The 25,492-nt window shown below is 39.9% G+C and overlaps 1 protein-coding gene across 4 annotated transcripts; it reads right to left on the reverse strand.

Annotated features, from left to right (window-relative positions):
* Window positions 1-622: 622 nt before the first annotated feature.
* chd2 (chromodomain helicase DNA binding protein 2) lies at window positions 623-25,131 on the reverse strand. Of its 4 annotated transcripts, none has more exons than XM_068708172.1 (42): window positions 24,577-25,131; window positions 23,117-23,183; window positions 22,929-22,998; window positions 20,738-20,794; window positions 17,395-19,325; window positions 13,986-14,220; window positions 13,309-13,395; window positions 13,070-13,131; window positions 12,488-12,622; window positions 12,000-12,179; window positions 11,734-11,873; window positions 11,412-11,637; window positions 11,216-11,316; window positions 11,066-11,107; window positions 10,765-10,943; window positions 10,543-10,667; window positions 10,243-10,459; window positions 10,066-10,155; window positions 9,758-9,948; window positions 9,453-9,641; window positions 9,161-9,323; window positions 8,876-9,028; window positions 8,244-8,315; window positions 7,733-7,882; window positions 7,499-7,647; window positions 7,321-7,417; window positions 7,141-7,233; window positions 6,863-7,036; window positions 6,525-6,694; window positions 6,395-6,436; window positions 6,143-6,282; window positions 5,918-6,056; window positions 5,672-5,822; window positions 5,275-5,397; window positions 5,048-5,170; window positions 4,593-4,733; window positions 4,257-4,373; window positions 3,968-4,146; window positions 3,775-3,874; window positions 3,477-3,669; window positions 2,949-3,189; window positions 623-2,438 (listed from the first exon to the last, which is right to left on the reverse strand). In XM_068708172.1, exons 5-42 carry the CDS (start codon window positions 17,454-17,456, stop codon window positions 2,153-2,155), a joined length of 5,457 nt encoding a protein of 1,818 aa, XP_068564273.1. In that variant the 5' UTR covers window positions 17,457-19,325; window positions 20,738-20,794; window positions 22,929-22,998; window positions 23,117-23,183; window positions 24,577-25,131; the 3' UTR covers window positions 623-2,152. The 4 variants fall into 4 exon arrangements, with proteins under 4 accessions (XP_068564273.1, XP_068564274.1, XP_068564272.1 ...); XM_068708173.1 differs by having other exon boundaries at window positions 5,054-5,170; window positions 20,738-20,797; window positions 24,577-25,125; XM_068708171.1 differs by having other exon boundaries at window positions 20,738-20,797; window positions 24,577-25,123.
* Window positions 25,132-25,492: the final 361 nt, after the last annotated feature.

The raw sequence follows: 25,492 nt of genomic DNA on the forward strand, positions 1-25,492 counted from the left end.
GACGTCCAAAGAATGATCTTAAACTATGATTAATTAATCAAAAGTCAAACTTACGTTGTGTATAAATGAGCTGAAAGTGACATTGTTCTTCAGTGCAGATAAATGTTATAAAGGACTAACATGTCTATCCACAATCGCCAAAATCATTCAATAGAACGCCAAAGGTGTCGGCTTCATGCACACCTTATGATTAAGAAATTATATCCAAGATCTATGAGTCTGTTGATTGTAGCAAACAAAAGGAAAGCTTAATAAATTTCCCTACAATGTTAACATGTGCTATTAAACATTTAACATTTTGAGTGCGAGCTGTCGATACTGTAAAATGTTCAAATGTTTTTCCATTACAGGACTCAAAAGTCAACGTAAAACATCTTCCTAACTTTATATTCAGTTTTATTTATAGGCTTTCAAACTCATAATTCCTGTATTTCACAGCTCATGTGTAATTCACTTTTTTATACCTAATATAAGTAGACTTATGAATGCAGATTTGTCACTTGTAATTTTGATTCATCAATACTCAAAGCAATCCTGAAAATCTCTTGCATGTCTTTGCAGAGGAGACGATATGATGAAGCAGTTATGGAAATGAAATCAGGAGGAAGACAAAGCTGACACATTTTCAGTGTGTAACAAAGTTTATTACATATGTCCAAACATATGTACAGCACATTTCTCATGAACAGTGGTTTTGTCACAAATATAAATTATTTAGACTTCCTTAAAGAACATGTGATACAGCAACAGTAACTTGCTTAACGTGGAAGAAAAGATGCGCTGGCTGTTCACTGTAACAGGTCGGCCAAGTGACCCGGACGAAACACGCGTGATTTCTTTAAATTTAGTTTTTTTTCCATCAAATCAACACTTTTGGAAACCACGTGATCATTACGACAATAAGTGGTCCCTTAACCAGCTCATTTAGAGCAATTTCCTTAAAATGAGACTGTAATACTACACCCTGCCTTCATTAGGCCCCAGTACTGTCCATGTACAATATGAGAATACACATAAATAAGGCACAAATGGAGAAGCATAAAAAAAAAAAAAAAAAAAAATTGAGGGCCAGAGCAGGTTTGGCACAGGGAAAGAGTGACCAAAGGTAATAAACATAATTAAATGTCATCAGCAAATCCCTGATAACCCTTGAACAACCTACCAGCAACAGCATTACCAAACCATAAAAAAGGAAAAGAAAATGTTTGATCACATAATATTTTCAGACAGCATCGAGTACTTACATACTGTAGGTGGAAAGATGAAGTAATGAAACTACACTGAAGTACTTTTCTTAGCCACCAGAATACTGAAAGGCAACAGAAATAAAGGATTGTCCCAAGTTAGTGTTATCAGCTCTTTGCACAATATGTTGCAATAAATACTGCTTACGAAGCTTCCATTTCATTGGGCCTACTGAGAGGGAAAGTGGACAAAGCAAGAGGATTGCAATGATTTATATAGCTACACAATTACAGAAATAATGGTTATTTGTACACGAGTGATAGGAGTTTGCTAAAAAACATTTTCAAACGACTTGTAGAGTGTTTAGAGGAAACATACTGGCTTCGTTGCTCATTCAAACTTCATAAGAATCAGGCCGTGCCATCACATCACCATTGTAACCCCGCATGGTGATTCAGTTCAGCTACATGTTCACGGTGCACATGACGACGAACACGTTACACATTCTTTCGTATTGAAATCTTCCAATGACATCATTTGTCAATACTTAAAGCTAAACACAAAAAAATAATGTCCATGTCATGCCTCCTTTGGGAAAAAATCCCAACATTTACCATTCAGAAAGGCCAGAGCCTTCAGGCACTTTTAGGATTGAGATCAGTTCATGTATCCTAAATTCTCCTTAGAAAATAGTCCATGGGACTAAGCATCCATAAGCACTCCAACTCAGTCTTACCACGGTCGACTGTTTGAGTCAATTCACTCAAATAAAGATGCTTGTTTAAGTTTTTTTCATCTTGAAGATGACAGACAAACAATCTTCCTCCAGGGCACCATTCACAGCCAGTGTCACTGGGGGTAAAGAGCAAAATAGCTTTGCTGGTAAAGAGGGTACATGTTGATTTCCTTTCCAACTGTGAGCTTATGATTGGCGAGTCCAGACTCCATCAGCAGCATTGGCCTCCTTTTATGTTTTCCTATTGTTCCAGTTCGGATCTGCTGTGGCATTCGGCTCTACGGGCCGCTCTGGTGGAGAGCGGGAGTCCTGGGGAGACTTCTGAGCCTGCGGGGAGCGAGGGTCCAGCAGCGGGGGAGGCTTGTCGGGGTGGAAGGGCCGGCTGTAGTGCTCTGGTCCAGGTGGACCTGTTGGCCTCTGCTCTGGCATCCTCCGGAAGTCCTGAAGAGGGCCTTCTCTTCCCTGGTGGTAGTTGGGACGGAAGTCATCAGGACGCCTTCTTTTGGGATCTGAATGCCTGAAATATAATTTATAGCAGTTTTTTTTAAACCAGTGGTATGACATAGGGCTGTGCACTTTATCGAACTTCAATCATGATTATGAAGTGAGACAGTGAGACAGTGAGACCGTCAACTGGGCTGACCGTCCTCAGTTTAGCTTAGTCAGCAACCCAACCAGTCTTGAAACACAGACTCTGTCTCGTGTGACTTATCTTTGCCATGTCATCACCTTTCATATCAATATAACCAATGTGTTTATGATTAAATTGTTTACACACAAAGTTCTTCAGAGGTCTAGCCTCTTATTTTTGCTCTCAAAGTGCACCAGGTTGATGCATTTAACTTTAAAATGTTGGCTACAAAATGTTCTTTTTTAAATGTAATGAGTAATCATGGTAAATAATCAGGATTATTTATGTATTATTATTATTATATAATGCATCTTTGCATCAATCGAGTAAGACACAATAGTTCCCGATATTAAGAACCAAAGCTAACCTGAAACATGTAATCAGAGTACCTCTCACCTGTCATAATAGGGCCTGTGGCCCCGGTGGTCCCGGTCGTTGCTGTACTGCTCATACGGCCTTTTTCGAGGCGAGCTGTTGTTGCGATAACCGCCTGAGCTGCGGTACGAGTCTCCATGAGGTCGTCGATCACCGTAGTGATCCTTGTAGCGATCGTACGGATGATGCCGGTCTCCCTGCCACGACTGGTTGCTGTTACTTGGGTAATTGTATTTACGGTCCCTCTGCCAGTCTCCTCTATCTGTAATGAAACATGCAGAAGCAGATATTAAAAAGAAAGTTCTATTTTTCCATTTAATAAGTAACTTCAATTAAAAGGATTAGATCAATGTTTTTGGGAAAAAGAAGAAGATCCACTCTGGTGAATATGAATCTACAGTCAGGACGTGCTTTGCTTAGCTTAGCTTAGCTTAGCTTAAAGACTGGAAACAGGAGGAAACAGCTTGAAATCTGCCTGCAACGACCTATAAAGCTCATGAATGCTCACTTTGTTTTCTTTGACATTAACATAATTCTATCCGTACGTACCATCATTGCCAAAGTGTCGCTTATTGGCCGAGTTGTACGACTCTCTATGGTGTCCGTGGGGGCCTGGCTGAGACGAGTGAGATCCAGGTTTAGAGGACGACTGAGTCCCTGTGGAGTCTCGACTGGAACCACAGGGCTCCGGTCGGAAGTTTTTCGACCTCCCTCCAGAATCCTCCTTCTTCTTCTGCTCCTTCTGGAAACGCAACAGGATATGTTCAGTGTTGGTTTTGCACAATACATTATGTTTACCTCCTAACACTTGATAAAGTGTCTACGACTAGAAATAGGAACCACGTGCCTCTTCCTCGTGTGATCGCTTCTTCTGTGCCATTTTGTAAAGCTTGTGGAGCTTCCTGGCGCCAAACTCCGTAAACTTGGACACAAAAATCCAGAGGTTTCTGCCAAAAGGGGAGCAAATAATCATAAGCAGAGTTAAACAGGTGAGCATCATGATTCATTACACAAAAGGTTATACGGTCTAATCATCTTACCTCCGCCATGTTTTGACTAGTTCGGGGTCACTGTAGGCTTTAAGGCACTCTGTGATTCGGTCTCCAATCTTCAGGAGGCATGTGCGGGTGTGCTGGAGCTGCTCCTGGTCAGACAGACCCTCATCTGGTTTATCCAGCTGCTTCAGGGCCTTTTTCACCGGCCTCATGCGCTCCTTACACTGGACACATGTACAAAGTGCTGGTATTATTGTAATGCACTGCTCGCAAGTTCCTTATCAAATGTCACTGGCTTATTAATCTTTGCACAGGAATGAAAGAAGAGACTTACAACACTGAAAGTGTCCTGGTCGAGTTCATCATCCTCCTTTCCTTCAATGGGAACGGGGTCTGACCCAGCCGTTATGTGAACTGGACCTTGAGTCTTCTTCCCTTTGACTGCTTTAGCCTGGAATACAAAAACAGCAGATATAAAGACAATTAACCCCTTTCTGCCATTCATGCCGTCAATAGCTTATTCTCAGGACGGTGACAGACTTCATAGCCATGTTCCTTTAGCTACATGTTGCATTTCAATGCTATAATGAAGTACAGCATAAAAAAACATTATTCCATCATGTTTGAGAAAAGCCCACATGATAAGGTCATGAATACTTTTCTGAAATACCTTCTCTTTTCTGGGCTTGGCACCCTTTTTTTCTTTGTCCCCGTCCTTCTCCTTTTTAGGAGTTCCCTGTTTTTCTTTGTTCTCTTTGTTGTCCTTTTTCTTTTGTCTTTTCTTGGCGGGGGACTTCTCCGTTCCATCATCCTGTTCCAACGCAAGACAGCGCATGTTAAACAACATAACAGCAGGTCTTACAACGAGAGAGGACAAGGACTTATCTGGATTTACCTCTGCTTCTCTAAAAATAAAGCTGAATTACACGTCTTTGATAAAGTGGTTACTTTGTAGTTTTCTTACTTCACAGGGCCTGATTTATAGTCTGGTCATTTAGCCACCACTGCAATTAAGGACAAGTTTTGGAGTTGGAATGGCTAAGCTGGGTCACAAAATCAAATGTTTCAAATGAAACCTCGACACAGGAGCATAACTAAGCCTCCAGACCAGCAGGTGACACCGACCTTTACCTCGCCCTCCTCTGACGGGTTGTCGGACAGGCGGGGGGAGGAGATGTCGTTGCCCTGCTCATCCTTGAGGATCTTGTTCTCCTTTTTCACCCGAGGCTTCCTCTTCTTCACTTTGACCTTTGGAGGAACAGACTGGATGAGCTGTGCGGCTGGCAGGTCAAAGGCAACCGTCATGTGGTGAAAACAGTGTAGATGAGTCGTTCTGATTCACGGCAGCATACCTCCTCCCCTGTTTTAGACAGGTCTGTGTTGTCTTGTTCCTTTTTCAGCAGCTTGAGAAGATACTCGGCTCTCGCCTGCAACTGCTTTGCCTGAGGCTTCTTGCTTGGATCGTCTGGGAGAATCTGTGCAAATGGAGGTAAATGTTAGACCAATGCATGATTAAAAGAGGTGCTGATTATAGTGCAAGTACTAATAACAGAAACTGAGGAATCTAGCTGCGTTCGAAACATTCTGACCAGAACTTGAAGAAGCTTTTACAATATTTAAAACGGGCCAGTTTTGATCCAAAATTACAAAATAAATGTATGCATTTAAGTCAAGTGTGTCCTGATTTTCTAATATTTCGATTTTCATTCATCTCCAACTTGGTGATAAAGGTAGAAATTAGACATTTGCCTTATCAGCGAGTTTAAGGTCAGGATCCGTCTTGATCAGATCCCAGTTGCCAAAGCCGTGCTCATAGATACCAAGCAGGACCTGAACGTCATCCTGCAGTTCCCAGTCTACATCAAAGTGGGCTACCTTGACTCTGCATGTCAGAGTGAACCTGTGGGAAACACATTTGTCAAATTGAATACATACATCTTAACTTGAGTGTAATGCAAAGCCTGTGCTGCTCCTCATCTCTGCAGCGTTTCTTACTTATTCCTCTCGGCAGGATTGGAGGGCACCACTTTGTGCAGGGGCTCAAACTCTTCCTCGTGCTGGATGATGGACTTGGCGTTGACCTGCACTCCCGAGATCTTGATGTTGATTCCTCGCCGCTTCCCAGGACCTTTAGCTGAAATAATAACATGCGTATTTTTTTGGGGCCCGGAAAAAATACTACGTTGTCAAAGAACTCTAACCAAGTAAAAACCAACATACCTTCAACTGGGTTCTCTTTAAGGTGTTCCTCGTGCTCCTGCACTGCAGTCACACAACTAGTATGAATCAGTTCACCGAGTCTCTTCAGGTCTGCAATGGATTTGTCAACCAGCTCAGAGTCTCGTGCAATGGCCTCCAACCTGGATACAGAGAGACGCACTTGACTGTTTGAGCGGTTAAGATGTCTAACAAACCATGGGATTCAATGATGTAGCCGTACATTTATTATTAATATCATTTAACAAAGCTTACCTTTCGAGTGGAGATCCAAATTTCTTGTATGCCTTAATGAACCTGTTAATGATATTATAATGAATACATAGTAATTGTGTTAATAAAAGAGAACTTCACTGTAATACAAAATACAAAATAAATACATTACCTGCGGATCTCTGCATCAGTGAAACCCTCCACATTGTTTTTGCGGGCTCTGGGTCTGCCTCTCTTCTTTGGCTTCTTGTCGTCATCACTGTCATCAGTCTCACTTTCAGAGCCTGAGGAGCGGTTCTTCAGCTTGGAGCCCACATCACTGTCACTATCATTTGCCCGAGCCTGAAAAACAAGAGGAACCAGAGCAACGCCTTATGACCAGATTAAAATAAGCTGCTGGCAGATAGAAAGCCTTGTAAAGTAAGATTCTGAGATGCAACGGTTCACCATGTTTGTTGCTGAAATGTGTACATACAAGTTAAAGTCAAGCAACATTTTTCCTCCTCTTACCCTCTTGTTAGAGCTTCTGCTTCTGGGCAGCATGAAGATGTCGTCCATCTCCCGCTGCTTCTCCTCCTCCTCAACTTTGCGTCGCTGCTCTTCGGGGATGATGTCATCCCATTCCCGTATGGGCCTGTCCACAAACTCTGGAACGCTCTCCTCCATGCTTGAGAAATTGGCTACCTGCAGCGACATGAGGAGGAAGAACGGGACAAATCAGATTTTTGCAAGAGAGGGATCTTTAGATACTTCACAATGATGCTACGGCACAAAGAAGTGACAGGAACCTTAAACTGAGAAAGAAGTTCATCCGTCGCACTTGAGCCCTGGTCACTCTCTCTTGTTTCAGCCAACCTCAGGATCTCATCAATATCCATCTCCTACAGGAAGAAATACATTCTGCTTTAATTCCACAAATATGTAACAAGTATATTTTATGCACACTAGAACACTATTTGTTGGAATACCTGCGGTTCAGACTCTTCTCCTTCTGCCTCTTTGAAGAGCTCCTCTGCACCAAACTTGAGGATGGCAGTCAGTTCTTCTTTATTGAATGGGTTTGAACTGGAATAAAAAAGCAACAATGTTGAACACACAGAGGTTCAGTGTTCAAATATTTAAACAAGAGGATTTCTGACATCTTACTTTGTGGTTCCTGAGTTGCTGTCGAGTACAGTTCGACCAGTGGTGTCCATCCTCTGAATGACAAGATGGTCCAAAACCATCTTCTTCTTTGCCCTCTCAATGATGTCTTCCTCCACTGTCCCTTTGGTGACCAGTCGATAAATATTCACCTACGAAAGGTAAACATTCATGTAATTATCTTTTCAATTCTATATCATATTTACAGTGAAAGTCATCATTTGGGCGAAGGGTTACCTGTTTCTTCTGGCCGATCCTGTGAGCCCTGGCTTGTGCCTGCAGGTCATTTTGAGGGTTCCAGTCAGAGTCAAAGATGACGACGGTGTCCGCTGAGGCCAAGTTTATCCCTAAACCTCCAGCTCTGGTGGACAACAGGAAGCAGAAGTCCTGGAAAACGGATGAAACTGTTAATATGGATCTCATTTAGCAATACACCGCACACCATTTGGAAACGCCTGATGAACAATGAGAGCAAAATGGGGAATTAAATAAATGCTGCTCAACCTCAGACTTTCTTACAAGTAATCATGTATATTTGATCCTTTTTACACCATTTATAAAATACATACTTCAGCTGCTACTTCTCTAAAAGATAGTCTAAAAAAAGTGAACCGTATGTTTGTTTGAAACAGTCATCATCCCAATAAGATAAGACTAATATGCTAATATTCAATTAAATGTGTCGTGCATTTGAGAATAAATGTATTAATTTCTTCAGTTAGTAACAATAAATGATTAGTATACATACCTCTGAGCCTTCTGCATTAAAGTGATCAAGGGCTTGCTTTCGTATTTCTCCCTTTATGGAACCGTCCAGCCGCTAAGGAGGAGAGAGACGAACAGAGAGAAGTTGACATGCCATTGTACCAATATGTCTACATGCTCAGACCGATCATATCAGTGTTCACCGATGTCTACATCAAGTCACCAAAAACAAGTCCAGTGACTTGTAGCAGTTTCTCTGGTCTCCAGCGGAAAATGATAACTTGTTGATATAAATAACATAACAGGATCTCTCAGCCCGGCGGAGTACATGTGCAACACTGAAACCAGACCCTCATCGCAGTCGAACCCACCCAACAGCTCCCTGCACTGTAAACACCAATAAAGACAACAGTCATAAACTTTTTGACTCCATAAACTGTCAGACTAGACACAGTTTCTGGAGATACTGGTGATAAGATTATGAGGTTTTTAGAAAATCTGATGGTTGACAGGCTGACAGCACTATATATTTGATTTCATGGTAATTGTTCAGCAAATAATAATCAAAAAAGGTAGTCTTAGTGCATTTCACAATTATGTTCCTTTTGGAAGAAAACAAGTCAGAAGTGCAGTACGGAGATGCACAATGAAGCCCTGAAAATGTTCAAACCGGACCTGGAACGGGTAGCGATTCTTGGCGAGGTATTCAGCCAGAATGTCCAACATCCTGACCATCTGGGAGAAGATCAGCACTCGGTTGCCTCTTTCTCGGAGTCTGGTCAGCAACTTGTCCAGCAGCACCAGCTTCCCACTGCCCCGCACTACACTCTGAAAAAAGTACAAAGATGGGGTGTCAGGGAAAATGAAGAAGCACTGAGCGCTCATTTTGGACTAGTTTCCTTTGCAGAGATATCCTGAGGTGTTGCTGGGAGCTAAGGAGGGTTCAATAAGGAGACATACCTGCAGGTGTTCCTGTTGTGTTTCACTGTCTACATCCTCAGGCTGTTTAATGAGGAAACTGTGGTTGCAGCACTTTTTAAGTTCCATAACGATGTTCAGGAAGCCAGAGGAGCTGCCTCTGGTGCCTTTGAAAAGAGCTCTATAATTCCTCGTTAAAATCCACCTGGAAATATTGGGGAACAAATTACGTTAATGGGGAGGAGAAATGCAGCTACTGTACAAGACGCTTTGAAAGACTAGTAAAAAGTAGTAAAAAAAAAAAAGCTTACGAAAGACAAAAATACAATCATACTTGTAGAACTGTTTTTGCTGTGCAGTCATGTCTACTCGGAGGATCTGTTCTACTTTGGCAGGGAGAGATTTCTCCACGTCTTTCTTAACACGTCGCAGAAGGAAGGGCTCGAGGACTTTGTGAAGACTCTGATAACCGTTGTCACTTCCTTTCCCGTGTACATCGTCAAAATCCTCCCAGGAATCAAACCTGTTGTGCACGACAAAGATAACAGACGTCACTCATCCATGGCTGGGGGTCAAACCGATGGTGTTTCCTTGCTTTTCCTTGGGTATCATATAAAAAAACGTCTAAACAGGACGTACTTGTCAGGCATGAGGAAGTGCAACAGTGACCAGAGCTCTTTGAGGGAGTTCTGCAGCGGCGTGCCGGTAATGAGCAGCCTGTGGTTAGACCTGAACTCCATTAATGATTTGTACAGCAGGGAGTCGTCATTCTTCAGCCTGTGAGCTTCATCCACACCCAGAAACGCCCAGTTGATGTTCCCAAGCACCCCCTGCAGACAAACGTTAAGTCCTCGTAAGCCACCGTGATCCGATTCTCTTCATGCACAGACATACGGCAAAGAAAACCACAAACACAACCGTTAAGAAATACTGATCACTGCACCTACCTTGTCTTTGAGTAGAATTTCATAAGTGGTTAATAGTGCATTGAAACGGATTCTTTTCGTTTGATGGTTCACCCACTCGTAGTCACGGATCTACATCAAACAGGAGCAAAAACACAAGTTCATGTAACCAACTCTGAAGAGACCATCAGACTGTAAGACACTCAGGATTCAACGTACCGATTTCCTGCTCATGACGTCACCGAGGTAGACCACCACATTCATGTGAGGAGCCCAGGTGTCAAACTCCCTCTGCCAGGAGGTGAGCGTGGACAGAGGCACCACCACTAAGAAGGGTCCGTACAGCTGATGCTGGTTAAACAGGTAAGACAGGAAGGAGATGGTCTGGATGGTCTTTCCCAGCCCCATCTCATCAGCGAGGATAACGCTATTGCACCTGAGGATGGAGGAATAAAAAAACTATTTAATTAGATAATCAAGACCAACACCGTTATATTACAATACTCATTTACACAGTACCTGCACCAGGAGTGGGCCAACCAGTTCAACCCATCCAGCTGATAATCTCTCAATTGAAGGTTATCATCTCCAATATACGACGGTTGATTCTTCAGAGGAGTGAACCTCGGTCTTTGCTTTAACACCTGAAATGATATTTAGAACAAAAAAATGTAACTAGGAGGAGAAAAATTCAAAAATAAACCATGAAGACTAGTCCATTTTGGGTCATTTCACTCGTACCTTGCAGTCTTTAGAGGGGACGGTTTTACTGGAGATCCGGTTCTTGAAGCTGTCGATGCAGTGCTGGAACTTCTTTCCAACCAAAGCTCCATCCTCCCAGCTGCACTCTGAATAGGGCAAGCCCATCCACTTGCATAGATACTCTGGCTCATTGGAGGAGGGCGTCTTGTGACTATGAGCTGTTTAAAAAAAGCAGACAAATGATTATGACAAAAGTAAAAGCTCAGAAATGTACATTCAGAACATTTAAAAAGTCAACAGAACATAACAGTGATGGTAAGAAATTAGCTGATGGACTTACAGGGGAACTCAGTGGATCCTGGTGTCTTTCCTGTTTTTGTTGCTGTTGATAATAAAATTAGTTTTTAGTACATCTTAAGTGTAATTCAAAAATAAAATGATTTGCTGCACTGTCAGACAAAAGCAAATACATCAGATAATGAATTAGTACCGATAATGCGCTCCACAATCTGAAACTGCTTGTTCAAGTCATATATGAGCTCTTGTTGGCAGTTATGAAATTCTACATCCTCAGGAGACACTCTGTTCAACCTACAAACAAGGACAGAACAAACCGTGAAAACTCTCAAAAGATGAACATCAGCAAGACATTTGTATTTTAATGTGAGGACAGATGTTTTTTTTACCATGAATTGAGCTCATCTTGTTTCTTTTTGTAGTTGTCCATTTTCTTTAGTCCCTTGACCTTTTGCTGCAGCAGAGTGTCCATGCTCTCCCACGTGTTGTGGATGTAGGACCAGCCCTTCCACTTGATCAGATAGTGAGTCTCCCCTTCATCGTTCTCGGGGTCAAAGCCTTCATTCGGGTCCCCGTTCTCCTGCACGGAATACCCAGTAGTGGTAGCCCCGGTGGCTAGAGGAGGTAAAAAAACAACTTTTAGACATGTCGCAAAGCGTATTTTGATACAACGGCTTTCAAAATAGAAAGAGTCAAGTAAAAATGCTCAACCTCCTTTTTTGCCCGTCCTGGTGTCCATAACCTTCTCAATGGTCTCGCTGTCATCATCCTGCTGCTCCTCGCCTGCGTCCCCCGTCATTTCAATCAGGTCATCAGAGTCCGTTTCAAAGTCATGTTGGTCCTCTTTATAACTGTAACACAACAGACCCGGTGACAAACATGAGTCTGACGTCCTGAACACTAAACTAAAAGTCCAGTTCAAATAATTCACTGCACCAGGACACGGATGATAAACCACTTTGGGTTCAGAAATGCACCTTTTGACTTTTGTTGCACCCCTTTTTCGAGTCTGTCTCTTTGGGGTGTCGTCGTCTTCGTCGTCATCGTCGTCTTCATCGTCGTCATCGTCATCATCTTCAGCAGAGGAGTCCTGTTTCCTGGACTTCCTGCTTTTTTGAGACAGTTGCTTTTTGTTGCTTGATGACTTGGTCTGAGGTCTGTAAAACACAGTTAAGCAGAGAAACACACCAACCACTTAGAGAAAAGGAACCATCTCCTGGATCATCGTCACAGTGGTCTTGGTCTCTTTTGGCCGACTGACAAACTGCAACATGTCTTCATGATTTGAAGAATGTTTGTATCATGATTAGAATACATTTTACATGTTGAATTTTAGACACCGTGCTGCAGGTGTGAACTACTTCACACCAAAGTAAAAAGGGGGAAAACTGCTCACACAAAATGGAATGACTTGGAGATGACCAGTGGGTAGCTGTCTGACGGCCAGGCCTCGCTACACTCTTACCTTCTAGCAGGAAGTCGTCTGGATCTAACTTTTTTCTCTTCCTGCTCACTGTCTGTACTGTCGGAAGCCTCCTCCTCCTCCTCCTCCTCCTCCTCCTCCTCCTCCTCGTCTTCATCATTTGAGTTCCAGATATTTCTTACAACAAAGAAATGCCACAAGTTCACCCTCAAGGCCCATCACTGCTTTAACCAAATTTTAAATTTCATTAAATACTGGCCATAGGGTGTTCACCACAAACCCAATTTGATCAGTGATGAGCCGATGATCGGACCAATCAGTTTTTGATGTAAATGTCGAACCTCGCCTGACTGACTGAAACTAACTGAGCCCATTTTTAACAAACAGATACCCATTTACAAACAAGCTTAACGTGATAAGAATCACAACATGAACACAGACAAAAACAGACATGAGTTGTGCAAAACTACGGTATGGATTGAGTGTTGAATAACAAAAATCTTGCTAAAAAAGGAGTTTGGTATAAGTGTCTCAACATGGCAGAATTGAAAGAATAAGGGGCTGTAACATGAAATAAAATAAAAATAATAAATACTCAAAGATGTTCTCAGTCTTCACACTTACTCTTTTTTTTTAGCCCGGGATGATTTTCTCTTGGGACTTTCACTCTCAGAGTCACTGCTCCCCTGTAAATACAGTTTCAGTCAGAGCTTTGTTTCCACATGAACCGTAGCAGCACTTCTCAACAGCGTCCACTAGGTGGCACAAGAGGCTTGTTGTTGCCAATAGAACATATTGTTAAAAGCCAGGACATGATGAATATCAGTATTCTTGGTCTAAATTGTTTCAAAACATCCGCTTACCCCAGCTCCGATGTTTAAACGAGCCGGCTCCTGTCTACTGCGGTTTGACCTCCTGACTCCATATACATCTGGATGTTCGTCCCACATCTGTAATCGGAGAGCGAATGCTATCAGAGAGCCGCTGACTTTCTGTATCACTTTACAAATATGTCATGTCTGATTATAAAGTGTGCTATCAGGCTGCAAATAATTGTTACTTTCACTATCTGACTCTCAATTAATTGATTAGTCTATAAAATACTGGAAATTAGCGACAAATGTCCCATTCTAAGGCGGCGTTTTTAAATGTCTTACTTTGTCTTTTTTAGAGTTTACAAGTACTTAAAACGGAGAAAACATTCACAATTAAGAAAGCTTTAAATAGTGATATTTTGTGGCACTTATGCTTACAAAATGACAATGAAATTACAAATCAATTGTCAAAATAATTGCTTATGTCTTTGTCAGCTATCTTGCCACCAGATGCTACCCACTAGCTGCAGTCAAACATGGATACAAAGACAATATGTGGCTTAAAACTACCAACGTCTTGCATTTCAAACCTTCCTAATTCCATTAAGAGCCTGACTACACAAACAAAGTTAACTCAATCTACATCATTAGAGAACAGGAAGTGCTTTAGAAACAGTACGCGGCCACAAAGAGCTTTCTACAGCCAGGTGACCTTTCACCTTTACCTTCTTCACATCTGCCAGTCGCTCCTTCTTTCTTACGGGCTTGTCTTTCACTCCTGCTGTGGTTTGCTGTGATTTGGACTCTGCAGACTCGCTCTCTGACTCTGAGTGACCCTCTGACTCTGAGGAGCTGTTGGACTCAGAGTTGTGGGATCTCCTCCTCTCACTGCCATGCTCGCTCTCCGACGGACTCGCCGACTCCGACGCAGAGCGGTTGGATTCCTCTGAGGCCGAGTTGCTACCGGAACAAGAACACGTTGACTCTTTTCGATTTTGCAAGTGCATATGTTGAGCTACATTTTACACCAAATGACAACAATTCTGTACACCAAAACAACAACACATGTGAGTAGAGTTGTGGCAGCAACTTAAAAAGAAATAAACTCAAAGTGCACACACTCTCACTGAGACATGGACAAACTGCAGGAGCTTGATGGCATGAGTGAATGGTGACTGTCAGCTGAGAGGAAACAGAAACCTAATTACATCATGCAGCATCTTCTTTGTCCCCTTAGAATCTTATGAGCTCATTCTCTCTAAGGCACACAAATCTACTTAGTCATTTTGAAAGGACTTACTTTTAATCAGTAAATTACCAAGTTAAAACATCATCACTGCTTTGAGTGGTGACTTAGTACAATAGAAATAGAAAAAAAGGACAACACAGTTAACACTTAAGAGCCCAACTCTTTTTGTGGAGGAATAAGAATCTTGTATATGGTTACTGACAATATTAAAGAAAATAAACATAATTTGTGTAATAGAAAAAAGTCTCTATTGTATTATGACCCCTCAGATTTATCTTGGGTCTCCTCCAAACCCCCCGGGTTGGTAACAAACCACTGTCACAACATGGGGGGGGGTTCAGATAAAAACTCACCGCACCTGAGGAGCAAGGAACAAGATGGTACAGGGTATATCCTGATGCAATTAAGTTCAAATTTGAAGCAAAAGTATCACTTTTGTAAACTATATCTACATTCGACTGTAGCTGGTATATTTGATGACTATACATTAATGTTATGGGGGCGTCGATGGATAAACTCCAGCTTGAAATGGGGACCTCTCCTGTATGGGTTTCTCTGCGTGCAGTACCTCGTCTGGACACCTGGGGGAGCACTCACTCAGTATAAAGCTGTAGGAATCACTGCCTCAGAGGTGGGTTTATATATATATAAGATTAAAAAGTGTTTTCATTTTAAATTTTTGATTCATCTATTGTTTTTCCTTTTTGAGAACAAAATCATTCGTATTTGTCTTACTGTGTATAGAATGACCATGACTGTATTCTGACATTGATAAAACAAATTAATTCGTTGGAAGTAATTCAAAACAATCCAACATGTGTTAATGTAGGTTTATGAATGAGTGACAGTTTCACAGTCTGCAATATCAGCAGCCTTGATTGCCTAACTCGGAAGTGCAATGCCTCCTTCCGCTTTAAGTGAGGTCAACAGTGGGCGGGACATGGGCAAAATCTCGAATTATCATTGGCTGGCGTGTTACTAGGTGGAACTCTAGCCTATGGGAGCGCAGTGTGGAGGCCTTTTAATGTCTGAACTCTTCCTGTTCCTCCATGTAGTTCTGAGCTGAGTTTAAATACTGATAAGTGAGCAAGCTGGGCACACAAAGCAAGGGCCATTTTGTGACTCAGGAGAGCATGTATATGTAGTACTTTAATAATAATTAATGTTGCATGAAATCAAAAGATGTTCTGTTTGTTCTGCTGCAGTGTATGCCCACAGTGCTCATCTTGCAGTCTGTAAAAGTTCAGCTGTCATCAGTAGCAGAGGACATATTTCACACACAGCTGAAAATACTAAAATGGCTGCCACAAGATCACACAGAAAAACTACAAGTGTGATGTAACCTGCTGCAGTGTACAGTCAGTAAAATGCTGTGAGGGTGATTACCTGCATTTAGTATCCAAACTTCTCTGTGTCTTTATCTAAAAACACAACAGGCTATTGTGATCAAGCTGATCATTATTTATTGTGAAAACATGGCAGCATTCCTAGCACTAAGAATGTATGTTGGGCCATAGCATTTATACAATAAATACACACATTTATAATAAGAATAGTAATGGCTTGCCCCTTGTGCAGTTTCTGAATTCCTGCAGTGTTCTGACACCATGCAAATGCACCTGTTATTAGTTTTAAAAAACATCTTTATTGATGAAAATAGGTGTTTCCACTCGTTTTGATATTTGAAGATTCATATACCAGAGGATAATGAATACACACTTGCAGAGTTTTACTATCTTTCTAAAAAGAAAAGCAGACAATACTGTGAAAAATGTATATTTAAGTGTCAAGAGTCTTGGCCATAGGCACTTAAATATAATCCACTTGACAAGTAATACAGATAAAGCCAAATAAAACAGAACAGTGTTATTCTGTAACATTCACAAGCATCAAACAGGTTCAACTAACACCATCAATATCCATATAGCCAATATTAATACAAGAAGTGCCTTTTAAACGTATCTGATGACAGAGAATGTGTTAGGGGCCATCAATGAACAAAATACCTTGCTTGACAAGTGAAAGCAACCATTCAATATTCTAATAACAATAAACATTTGATTTCAGAGAAATATTTGAGTCTGAAATTGTTCATAAGGCCCTAAAACAAAAGTAAAATCAACCTTCTCCTGAAAACATGTTACATAAGCATGTGAACATTGACATACTGTCATAAAACACAGTAAAGTAGTTTTAAGTTTAGCTATCCATCTAAAACAAGAGAAAATTATATAAAAAGGCATTCAAATATTTGAGATGAAGGGCTTGAATGAGCTGAAGTATGTATAAACTTACTTGGATTTCTTAAAACTCTTAATTTGGTCAAAACTTTAACTACAGGTCCAGATAGCTTACAGATTGATGTACAAAAATAAAAAAAATGAAGTAAATTGAAGCAACATGCAACCTGATTTAATGTCAGAGAAGTAATGACAAAGTATGTTATATATAACACATCTTAAAGACTGACCATAAGTAACATCAAAGCAAGCCATAGTGTGTGAAATAAATAAAAACCAAAGCAACAACGTGGATAAAATGGTGCAATGCAGCACCAACTAGTTAGACAAGGTCGTTACATGAAACATCTGTGACAAACCATCAGAACTTAACACAGGACAAATGAGTTTACCTGTGGTCTAACACATAACATGTTGTGGGCAGTGATCTCTTAACACAGGCCTGGAACCTCAGTATTGAGTGTAAGAAATGGTCAAATCAGGGTGTGGCTGTTAAACAATAGCAAGGTCACTCGTGACAGTGGTACACTTCTTTAAAACCACGTCTCGCACACACACACACACACACACACATGATCAACCATGCTTGACATGTAAACAATCACACCAGATATGAAAAGGGTATAAAATGTTTAAGGATCATACCTTGATGCATTGCTTTGAGTCGATCCTTCCTCTTCTTGTTTTTTACTTTTATTCTTCATCATGGTAGTATCCTGAAAACCTTTATGAGAGGATGATCTTTAGTCCTGGTATTTACTGTCAAAAAGTTAGAGCAAGCAGGAACTATCATAAAAGTCCCACAAGACAGCCTGTGCTCCAGTGGCAGTAAAAACCTCAGGCGGTGCGACACGAGCTAAGAAAAGGGCATTAAATCCAAAGATTCAAGTATTATTACTTGCATCGCTAATTTAAAATGCAGCTGAGAAATATGAGAAATGCTGCTATAATAGGTTTAATATCCAACGTGTGTCCTTTCAATACACGGATCAAGCCGCATGCAGTTAATTATAACTGCGTCATCACATGAAGGGATAGAAAAATAACATTTAAGGACGAAACAAATCCGTTAATTATAAACTACACAATGTAAACAGACCGATTCAATGTGAAGAAAGGCTGTAACCTATAAATTAACTATTAGATTCACCTTCGGGGTTTTTTATCCGACTCGAATAAAAACAGCAAGTTGTAAAAAATAATAATCACTAAACAATAAATTAGAAATAAAACAAAATAAGCTTTGGTTCGTAAAAGCTTTTAGGCCTTTAAAGTCTCTGCTGTCAGACTGAAAGCGACGGAGAGCCGCTCTCTAAAGATGGAGGCGCCATGGCTGCCAGAGCTCAGTCTGGAAAACAACGACGAGCAGCTCCCTCTGCACACGGCTCGTTCAGCTCGACAAAACGGCCCAAAAAACACGAGAAAACGCCCGAATACGCGATAAAACACCGATCGTACGAAGAGCACTTTAATTTTTTGTCAGAATCGAGCGGTCTCCGTCGAAAAACGTCCGAGAGAAACGGTCTGACGAAAGCCCATGGCACCCTTCCCAAGGCTCAGCCGCCATCTAGAGCTCCTTCCTAGCTCTGAAAGCTTCGCCTTTGATTGACGTTATTTCCATTTACCCCCACACTCAGGTGATGTTTAAGTCCCACCCCTTTTATTATGTTTAAAATGTGCGTTAATATATAAACTTAAGTCATTTAAAGCCCAATACCTGAGGGTGAGACCTTTACTTCCAACCTCGTAAAAAAAAGGTACCAATACTGAGAGGTTTAAAAGTATATAAATTGGGGTTGCACCAATTGCATCACTTCCTGCTCAGACAGGAAGGAGGACAACCAGGGGCCATTTTAGAGAGCCTTTGGAAACCATTTCTGTTCAGGAAAAATCCTTTGTTGAAGTTTGCTAAATACAAAATGTGTGTGTTTTAATGGATTAAGCAAAGACTTTCCGTTAGGAGGGATTGGAACCGACTAATTTTCGAGCACTTTTATTTTATCTCAATAATCGAGTGATAATTTTTCTTCGTAGAACAACGCTTGAATAAAAAGAGCATTACTTCAGGAGATTCATCAACCCAGGACGGAGCTTATGCTAATCTATGAATTAGCAAACACGGATGAGTCGTGAAACATAGCCAGTGCTAACCTAATTAATTTGTTGTACAGATTAGCGGAAATATGAAAACCAACAGCCGAGCTAAAGGACTTCAACACTAGCCAAATATTACGCTCAATGTCGTATTGTGATTTTCTGTATAATTAGTTATTGAAACAAAGCCAGGAAAAAAAAATATGAAGACATACACTTTATTTAAAAACAACATTTGAAAATCAAATGCACAAAGGCGGATTTTGCGTTTCCCAAAAATAACTGTAATTTTTGAAGTCCGCTATGCAGCCAGCAACAGTGTTCCAGTGTCCATATTGTCGTAAAAAAATAAAAATCCAAATGTCAATGTCCAGACAAAAACAAAAAGTTTCATCTTGTCAAATTTTGGCTAACTGCCAAATCACTTTTCCATCTTCACGTTAAACAACGCTGTCTTCACTTCAGCAATATCCAGTTGACGTCTTGATAGGATAAAAACAAGAAGGAAACAATGTAAGGCCACAGTGCAACTGAAACCAGCAATGATTCACTGTCCAGCAGTCAAACTGGAGGCTCGCTAAACTAATACGCAAATTAACATTCATGGCTAGCTTTCACATGCGTTAGCCAACATTGCAAATGTGCACGTCAGTCTTAATTTTTTATTTTTTTTAACAAGTACAGTTAATTCTTTTGAAACTAAATTGCTATTCTCTTAAATTGCGATTATTATCATCACATCGACAATGTATATAGAACGCTAGCGACAGATTGTTGGCCGTTTGTAATCCAGTGTCAAAACATATATTTAGGATCAAACTTGTTGTAATATTACATGCCAAACGATGTATTGAGTTCCGATAAGACATTCAATACAACTTTTTACGCATCACATGTAACGAATAAAAACATGTTAGCATGTACGACATGTTAGCATGTACGACGTTGCACAGTGAGAAATGCAGCAAGCTACACTGGTAATGGAAGATCTGTCAGACTGTTGTAAGGCTCTGAATTGCCAGTTTGGTGGATTCAAAGAAATCAGCAGAATGAAGTCCAGAGTTGAGTAAAATGTGACAACAATTTGCAAAAAAATTCATCAACTGACCACCAGGGGTGTGCCGAGTCTAGAGATAGCCTAATTCACAATATGCGATTTGCATAAATCTTAATTACGCAACAACAGTAATTACGATCAAAACACTGGAATGCGAGGAAACAATGCTGTATGCTAATTAGAATACATTTAGCCGTAATTGACTAAATGTTTACCAAAGTCATCAAAGCAAATTCATGATGGACCAACAGATGGACAACATTATCGCATTCAATAAAAGCAACCCTTCAAAACAGCAGCAATTTCACACATCTACTGCTCAAAAACAGAAAAAGAAATACCCTTGTAGCTCTATAGGCATTAAAAAAAAAAAGTTGTTACACGGCATCGGCCATGTTTTCAACTTTAAGGCCAATAACCTTTCAGAGATTTTAGCAGAAACGGATGATATAGAAACTCCTGGAGAAAGGTGGGCTTTCTGTAAAGTACCAACAGGAGGCAATGCAGTCAATGTCCACATAAAGCCACAGTAAAAAATAGCTTACATTATTATTAATAATGGAAGAATAATGAGAATTGTTACGCATGTACTATCATAAATTTACAAATTGACTTTGTTACTCTACCTGCTGACATTAAGTCTTTTGCTAGCTTTTAGAACTAAAAGTGTATAGCTGCAATAAATATTCCAGGTAAATGATGGGTAGAGTGTGTTATACTCAACCTATCTGAATAGGTTAACTCTCCAGGTAACATTTCCCCAGAGAGTCTAATTTTCTATTCATTATATTAATGAGCTCAGTTAATAAATACTTAATTCAAACAAAGAAAACTTACAGAGCTGTCTTCTTTTTCTTCAAAATTCGAAAATCTTCACACCATGTCTTCATGTATCTGCTGTGGAAAAGATAAGAAACAATTAATGATACCCATATCAACACCCATCACATTCACACAGATATAGCCAATAAGTGGACCACTCAACGTGATTGGCGCTTGGGTCTTTGGATTATAAATGTTCATTGCAACCGACTAAAGATGACAGACAGTTCATCTCAAAATACCGTAATAACTATTGATCAATATCCGATGTCCCACACGGCAAATGTTTTTGCTGGAAATTGATTTAAAAAAAACAAACCCAAACAGTGTTCTTTTTTAACAGAAGCCAAAGTCTTTGACTTTATTAAAACCTTCAATACTGCAACATTCTAGATGACTTACTAAAAAGATTTATTCTAAGCCTACTGCTGTGCTGGTTATACTAACATTGTGAGGTTTAAAAAAAAATCTAATCTTTGTCACAACAGAAGAAGCGATGCCAGCATGACTTAGTCAGTGAAGCATTTTTTAACGAAGTGCAGACGTAAACCCAACGTGTCACTCAGTGGGACACGTTTTTTGTTTACATTATTCTCAAATTTACTAAATGCATTTTCTCAAATTAAGAAAATCATACTGCTAGCTGTATGATTTAGCTTTTATGTTCTTTTTGGGGAATGTCTTTTGTTGTAAGGACTCCTGATTCCATCTTCAGACAATTTTAGATTGAGTGGACGGTGAATCAGTGTAAATGTTTTGTACATACTGATCAGAACGAGTCGGTCTCTAATGTTAATGGTTATTGTTCCAGAGATTTCACAGTGATGCACTTCTTATCACAATAAATTGTTGTTGTTTTTATGTGGCAAGTTAAGACATTTCTCATGTTTTAAATTTGCTTTTCTTATTCATATTTAGGTGCAAAGGTTTTTTGCAATGCTGTTCCTCTGGAAGCAAATATCATTGCAGCTGCTAATGAGGGAAGACGGGACATTCTGATTTTCATTTGGATGAAATTAAGGTGTCTGAGAATGGTTTCCAAGTGTCACATCAAAAGCAGTGGCATAAAAAAATAATGAACAACGCAGATAAATGCACCCCATGTCACCTAATATTTAACGCATTTAGGACGAATGGACATTAAAATAACTAATCTGGCTGTTGTCATGATGCCCGCTGTGGGTCACAATTAAAATAGCCTTTTAAGAGTGCGACTGCATAGCAAAATTAGCAAATCATTCTTCTACAATTACTTTGGCAAAATGCCACCAGTTTGGTAACTTACTACATGTAATCAAAAAATGTTAATGTAATCGAATTGGGATAGTTTGCACAGGTTGTCAAACTATTGACAGACATGGCACCATGAGCGATGTTTAGCAACCAACGACTGGCTTATACTAGGTGTCTTAGTACAATTCTTTAATTTGAGTAAAACTCTAAAAAGAATGAATGATCCTGGATCAAAGATCGCACGTCAAGTCTTGTCACACCGCCTTTCGGACACATCAAATTTTCACAAACAACTCGCTCTAAAACCTTAACATTTCCAATGGGTTGCGCTACAGCTCAGCGGCGTTTCGCTGCCTTGAGCAAAGCTCAGCACGCCACTCGCTGAGCAATTGATTGACCTTTGGGTGCAGAAACTGCGTCCTGTTTTAACTATGATTGATGAGTGCAATGTCAGTTGTTATGATGAAAAGAATAATCATAAAGATTTTCAAGGTTAGCTAGCTAGTCGAAAGACCATCATTAACATTGTACAAATCTGAATGTTATTTTTAAATACTTGAATGTTTATTACGAAAAATACACTAAGGAATCCGTCTTTAACGGTTTTAATTTGTTAATGCTAACTCTATTTCGACACTTATAATTACACTGTTAATATGTGAATACTTGCCACATTATACACTAGGGGGCAGAACTGTCCTTCAGATATAACTGTCATTACTTTTAGTCAAAAGAAACTGATAATGCACAGAAACTAAATAACATTTAATGTTAAGCGGTATTTTTTAATAATGACATACACATAGAAATGAAAATACACTATTCACTCTACTGTTTATTTGGTTATGTACGCGTTAAATAGTGGTCACTAAAAACGTCAATGTGATTCGACAAATTTGAAGAGCTCAATGCACAGATAACATGCCAGTAATTTACTGAACAAATTTAAATCTATTTTAAAAAGTATACTTACAAATCTCTGGTGCAGTGCAAATCTCCTGCATCCTTCGATTCATGGCTCCGTGGTGGTTAAATGTCAACCCCTTTAAAAAGATAAAATAATGGTTCAGAGAGGAAATGTGACAGCAGCACCCCCTACTGGCAACACATATGCCGCAGTAAGGACAAGGAAGCTAGTTAGTCTGGTTAAACGTTACATACCATTTAGCTCGGATAAGATGATCCCTTTTCTTCGTTCACGCGCATTTGCTAAACTTCAAGGGAATCCCTGCAAAAGACAAAAACACAATATATTTTAGTAGTCACAATTAACAAAATCGCAACGTGGGTTGGCATAAAACATGGAATTTAATAGGTTACTAGTTTAAAGATATTTTTAAGATTATTTTTGAGAATGTTTCAGGGCTCATAAAGAAAATTCTAAATAACTCGTAGCATGTGTAGTTGGGAAAATGTTTCATCTTTGTGCGCCTTGGTGGCACAAAATGGAAGTAAATTAGTGTTAAACGGGAACCTCCTACTCAGGATAGCGTTGAGAAGACATTTTGTTGAGTGCAGGGTGGTAGTAATCCTTTGGATTTAGCAATATAGCTTAAGATGTAACAATCTGTTATAAAAGATTGTATGTTATCTGTTTTATTATCGGTAGTATTTACCATCACATGTGGATAAATCCACAACCTTGTCCGTGAGACTGTGGTATTAAAATTAATTTATTTCTTTATTTAACATTAATACAATATTTTGAGTTTCCTCAAATTCTCATTGAAGTGTGGCTTTCTAACATAAAAGTCTTCCTTTACATGTCTTGCAGATGTTAATGTGAATGGGAAACAAAATGAATGTACATATTTAAATTATTCTCCATTCAGTGTGATAAAGGGTTAAAAGCCAACACCCTATTGTGTATTTCGAAGTATATCTAAGCTTTTATCACATATAGAACCTTTATTTGGCAAACAAAGCAAGTATAGTTTAAGTATTAAGTCTACAATAGACACATTCTTGACAATAGTCATATTTAGAGCATTTTGGCAACTTGTCACAATTTATTTATAATCTATTTATAATTAATAACAGTTTAGCATCCAACACTTTCTTAAATATGGTTAGAAACTACATCTGTAAACTCAAATCACAAATAATGTGAATTATCATCAATTTCTAAATATTTTTTTGATGTACAATTTGAGGAAAAACCTCAAAAAACTAATTTCCTGAAAATGAACAAAAAAATATGCTTCATCATGAAGTGTTGGTGGCCATGAGTCTGAATACATCGTTTAAAAGAGTAAATGATGGCTGCACGAGACGTTTATGTCGAGTAGAATCACACACGAGCATTTGTCCTTTTCAAGGACAAAGCACATATTAAATGCGTAGGTTGAAATAACTCCAAACAGGTCGAGAACAAACGTACCTGTCAAAATATTAACTATGTTAACTCGAAGTACAGCTAGCAAACATGCAATTTCCATGAACTAAAACAGACATAAATGCAGATAACACTCTCTGGACCGTTTTCTGTGTTCTTCGCTGAGAACGCACCATGGCCATTTTTACAACACTGCGTCTAACTGTCGTCCTATCCACCATTTTGACGAACACCCTAGTCGGTATTTTAACAGCTACAAATGTCTTCATTGCTCGTTAGTTCTCACCCATTTCTCAGGCCGTGGCTACCCGCCGTCATCTGCCCGGTCTTCTGTCGCCTTTTTGGGCAGTTTTTGTCGTTTTGGTGGGTCTTTCGGCCGCATCTTTTCCGCCCTTCCTCTTCTCTGTTCTCGACGCCTCGCTCCTCTGTAGTGTGTGTCCTCCTCGCTCCCTCTGCCTGAGCTCATATCCTTCAGCGGCTCTGCCCACTTTGCTCTCAACGTAAGCCAAACTCCACTTCCTCTCCAGCCCCATCCAGCTAACTCTAGCAGCCTATACTGAGCCTAGAAAAAACGCCGAAACTCTTCTTGCATTTAGCTGAGCCCAAAAACTATAACAAAACATTTTAAACTTTTTTGGCGTTAACAACACTTTATGGAGGAATATCAACACATTCAAACAAAACTGTTATTGTCAACAACCATGTGTGACCCACTGATATGAAACTATTTGTAAAGAAAAACATACTTAGTAATATATTTAGATACTTGTTTAGTGGTATTGCTGTAAATATGTTGGATGCATATTAGAAAAATACATTTTCCTCTTTACACCGGTCCAGTGTGCCTGTTTTCAGACTTCTCTCTCATCAGCTAAATGAATGCCTTTCCTCAAAACACCTAGGTACAGTATCTATGTAGTAGGCCTAAGTTTTGTCTTGCTTCAGAAACACAGGCCTTCTTTAAACACGTTCGATAAGGAGAAAGATAGTGTATTGTAAATGCAGATCTGTCAATAAATTATCAATAACATGTTTACTCCCTGGTTTATGTACCCCCATAATTCAGACATCAGGCTTAGTTCCTGATAGCGATGTAGGCTACCTGACTATCACCATTCCACAGTAATGAAGGAGTGATAGGGGCCATGCATCATTCCATTTTGGAGTGAGATATGCCATTTTTTTAAATGTTTGCAGCTCTA

The sequence above is a fragment of the Cebidichthys violaceus genome, unplaced genomic scaffold (genome assembly GCF_023349555.1).
Source record: "Cebidichthys violaceus isolate CVI_PGR_0920_01 unplaced genomic scaffold, fCebVio1.0.p SCAF_137, whole genome shotgun sequence".
Classification (NCBI taxonomy): Eukaryota; Metazoa; Chordata; class Actinopteri; order Perciformes; family Stichaeidae; genus Cebidichthys; species Cebidichthys violaceus.

Excerpts from the sequence above, each read along its gene's own strand:
- chd2 (XM_068708172.1), bottom strand. The coding sequence starts at position 17,456 with ATGATGAAGAATAAAAGTAAAAAACAAGAAGAGGAAGGATCGACTCAA. Across the intron at positions 9,029-9,160 it reads CACAACAGGAACACCTGCAG|AGTGTAGTGCGGGGCAGTGG; the intron begins GTATGTCTCCTT and ends TACTTTTTTCAG. Across the intron at positions 4,374-4,592 it reads CCAAGCCCAGAAAAGAGAAG|GCTAAAGCAGTCAAAGGGAA; the intron begins GTATTTCAGAAA and ends TTTGTATTCCAG.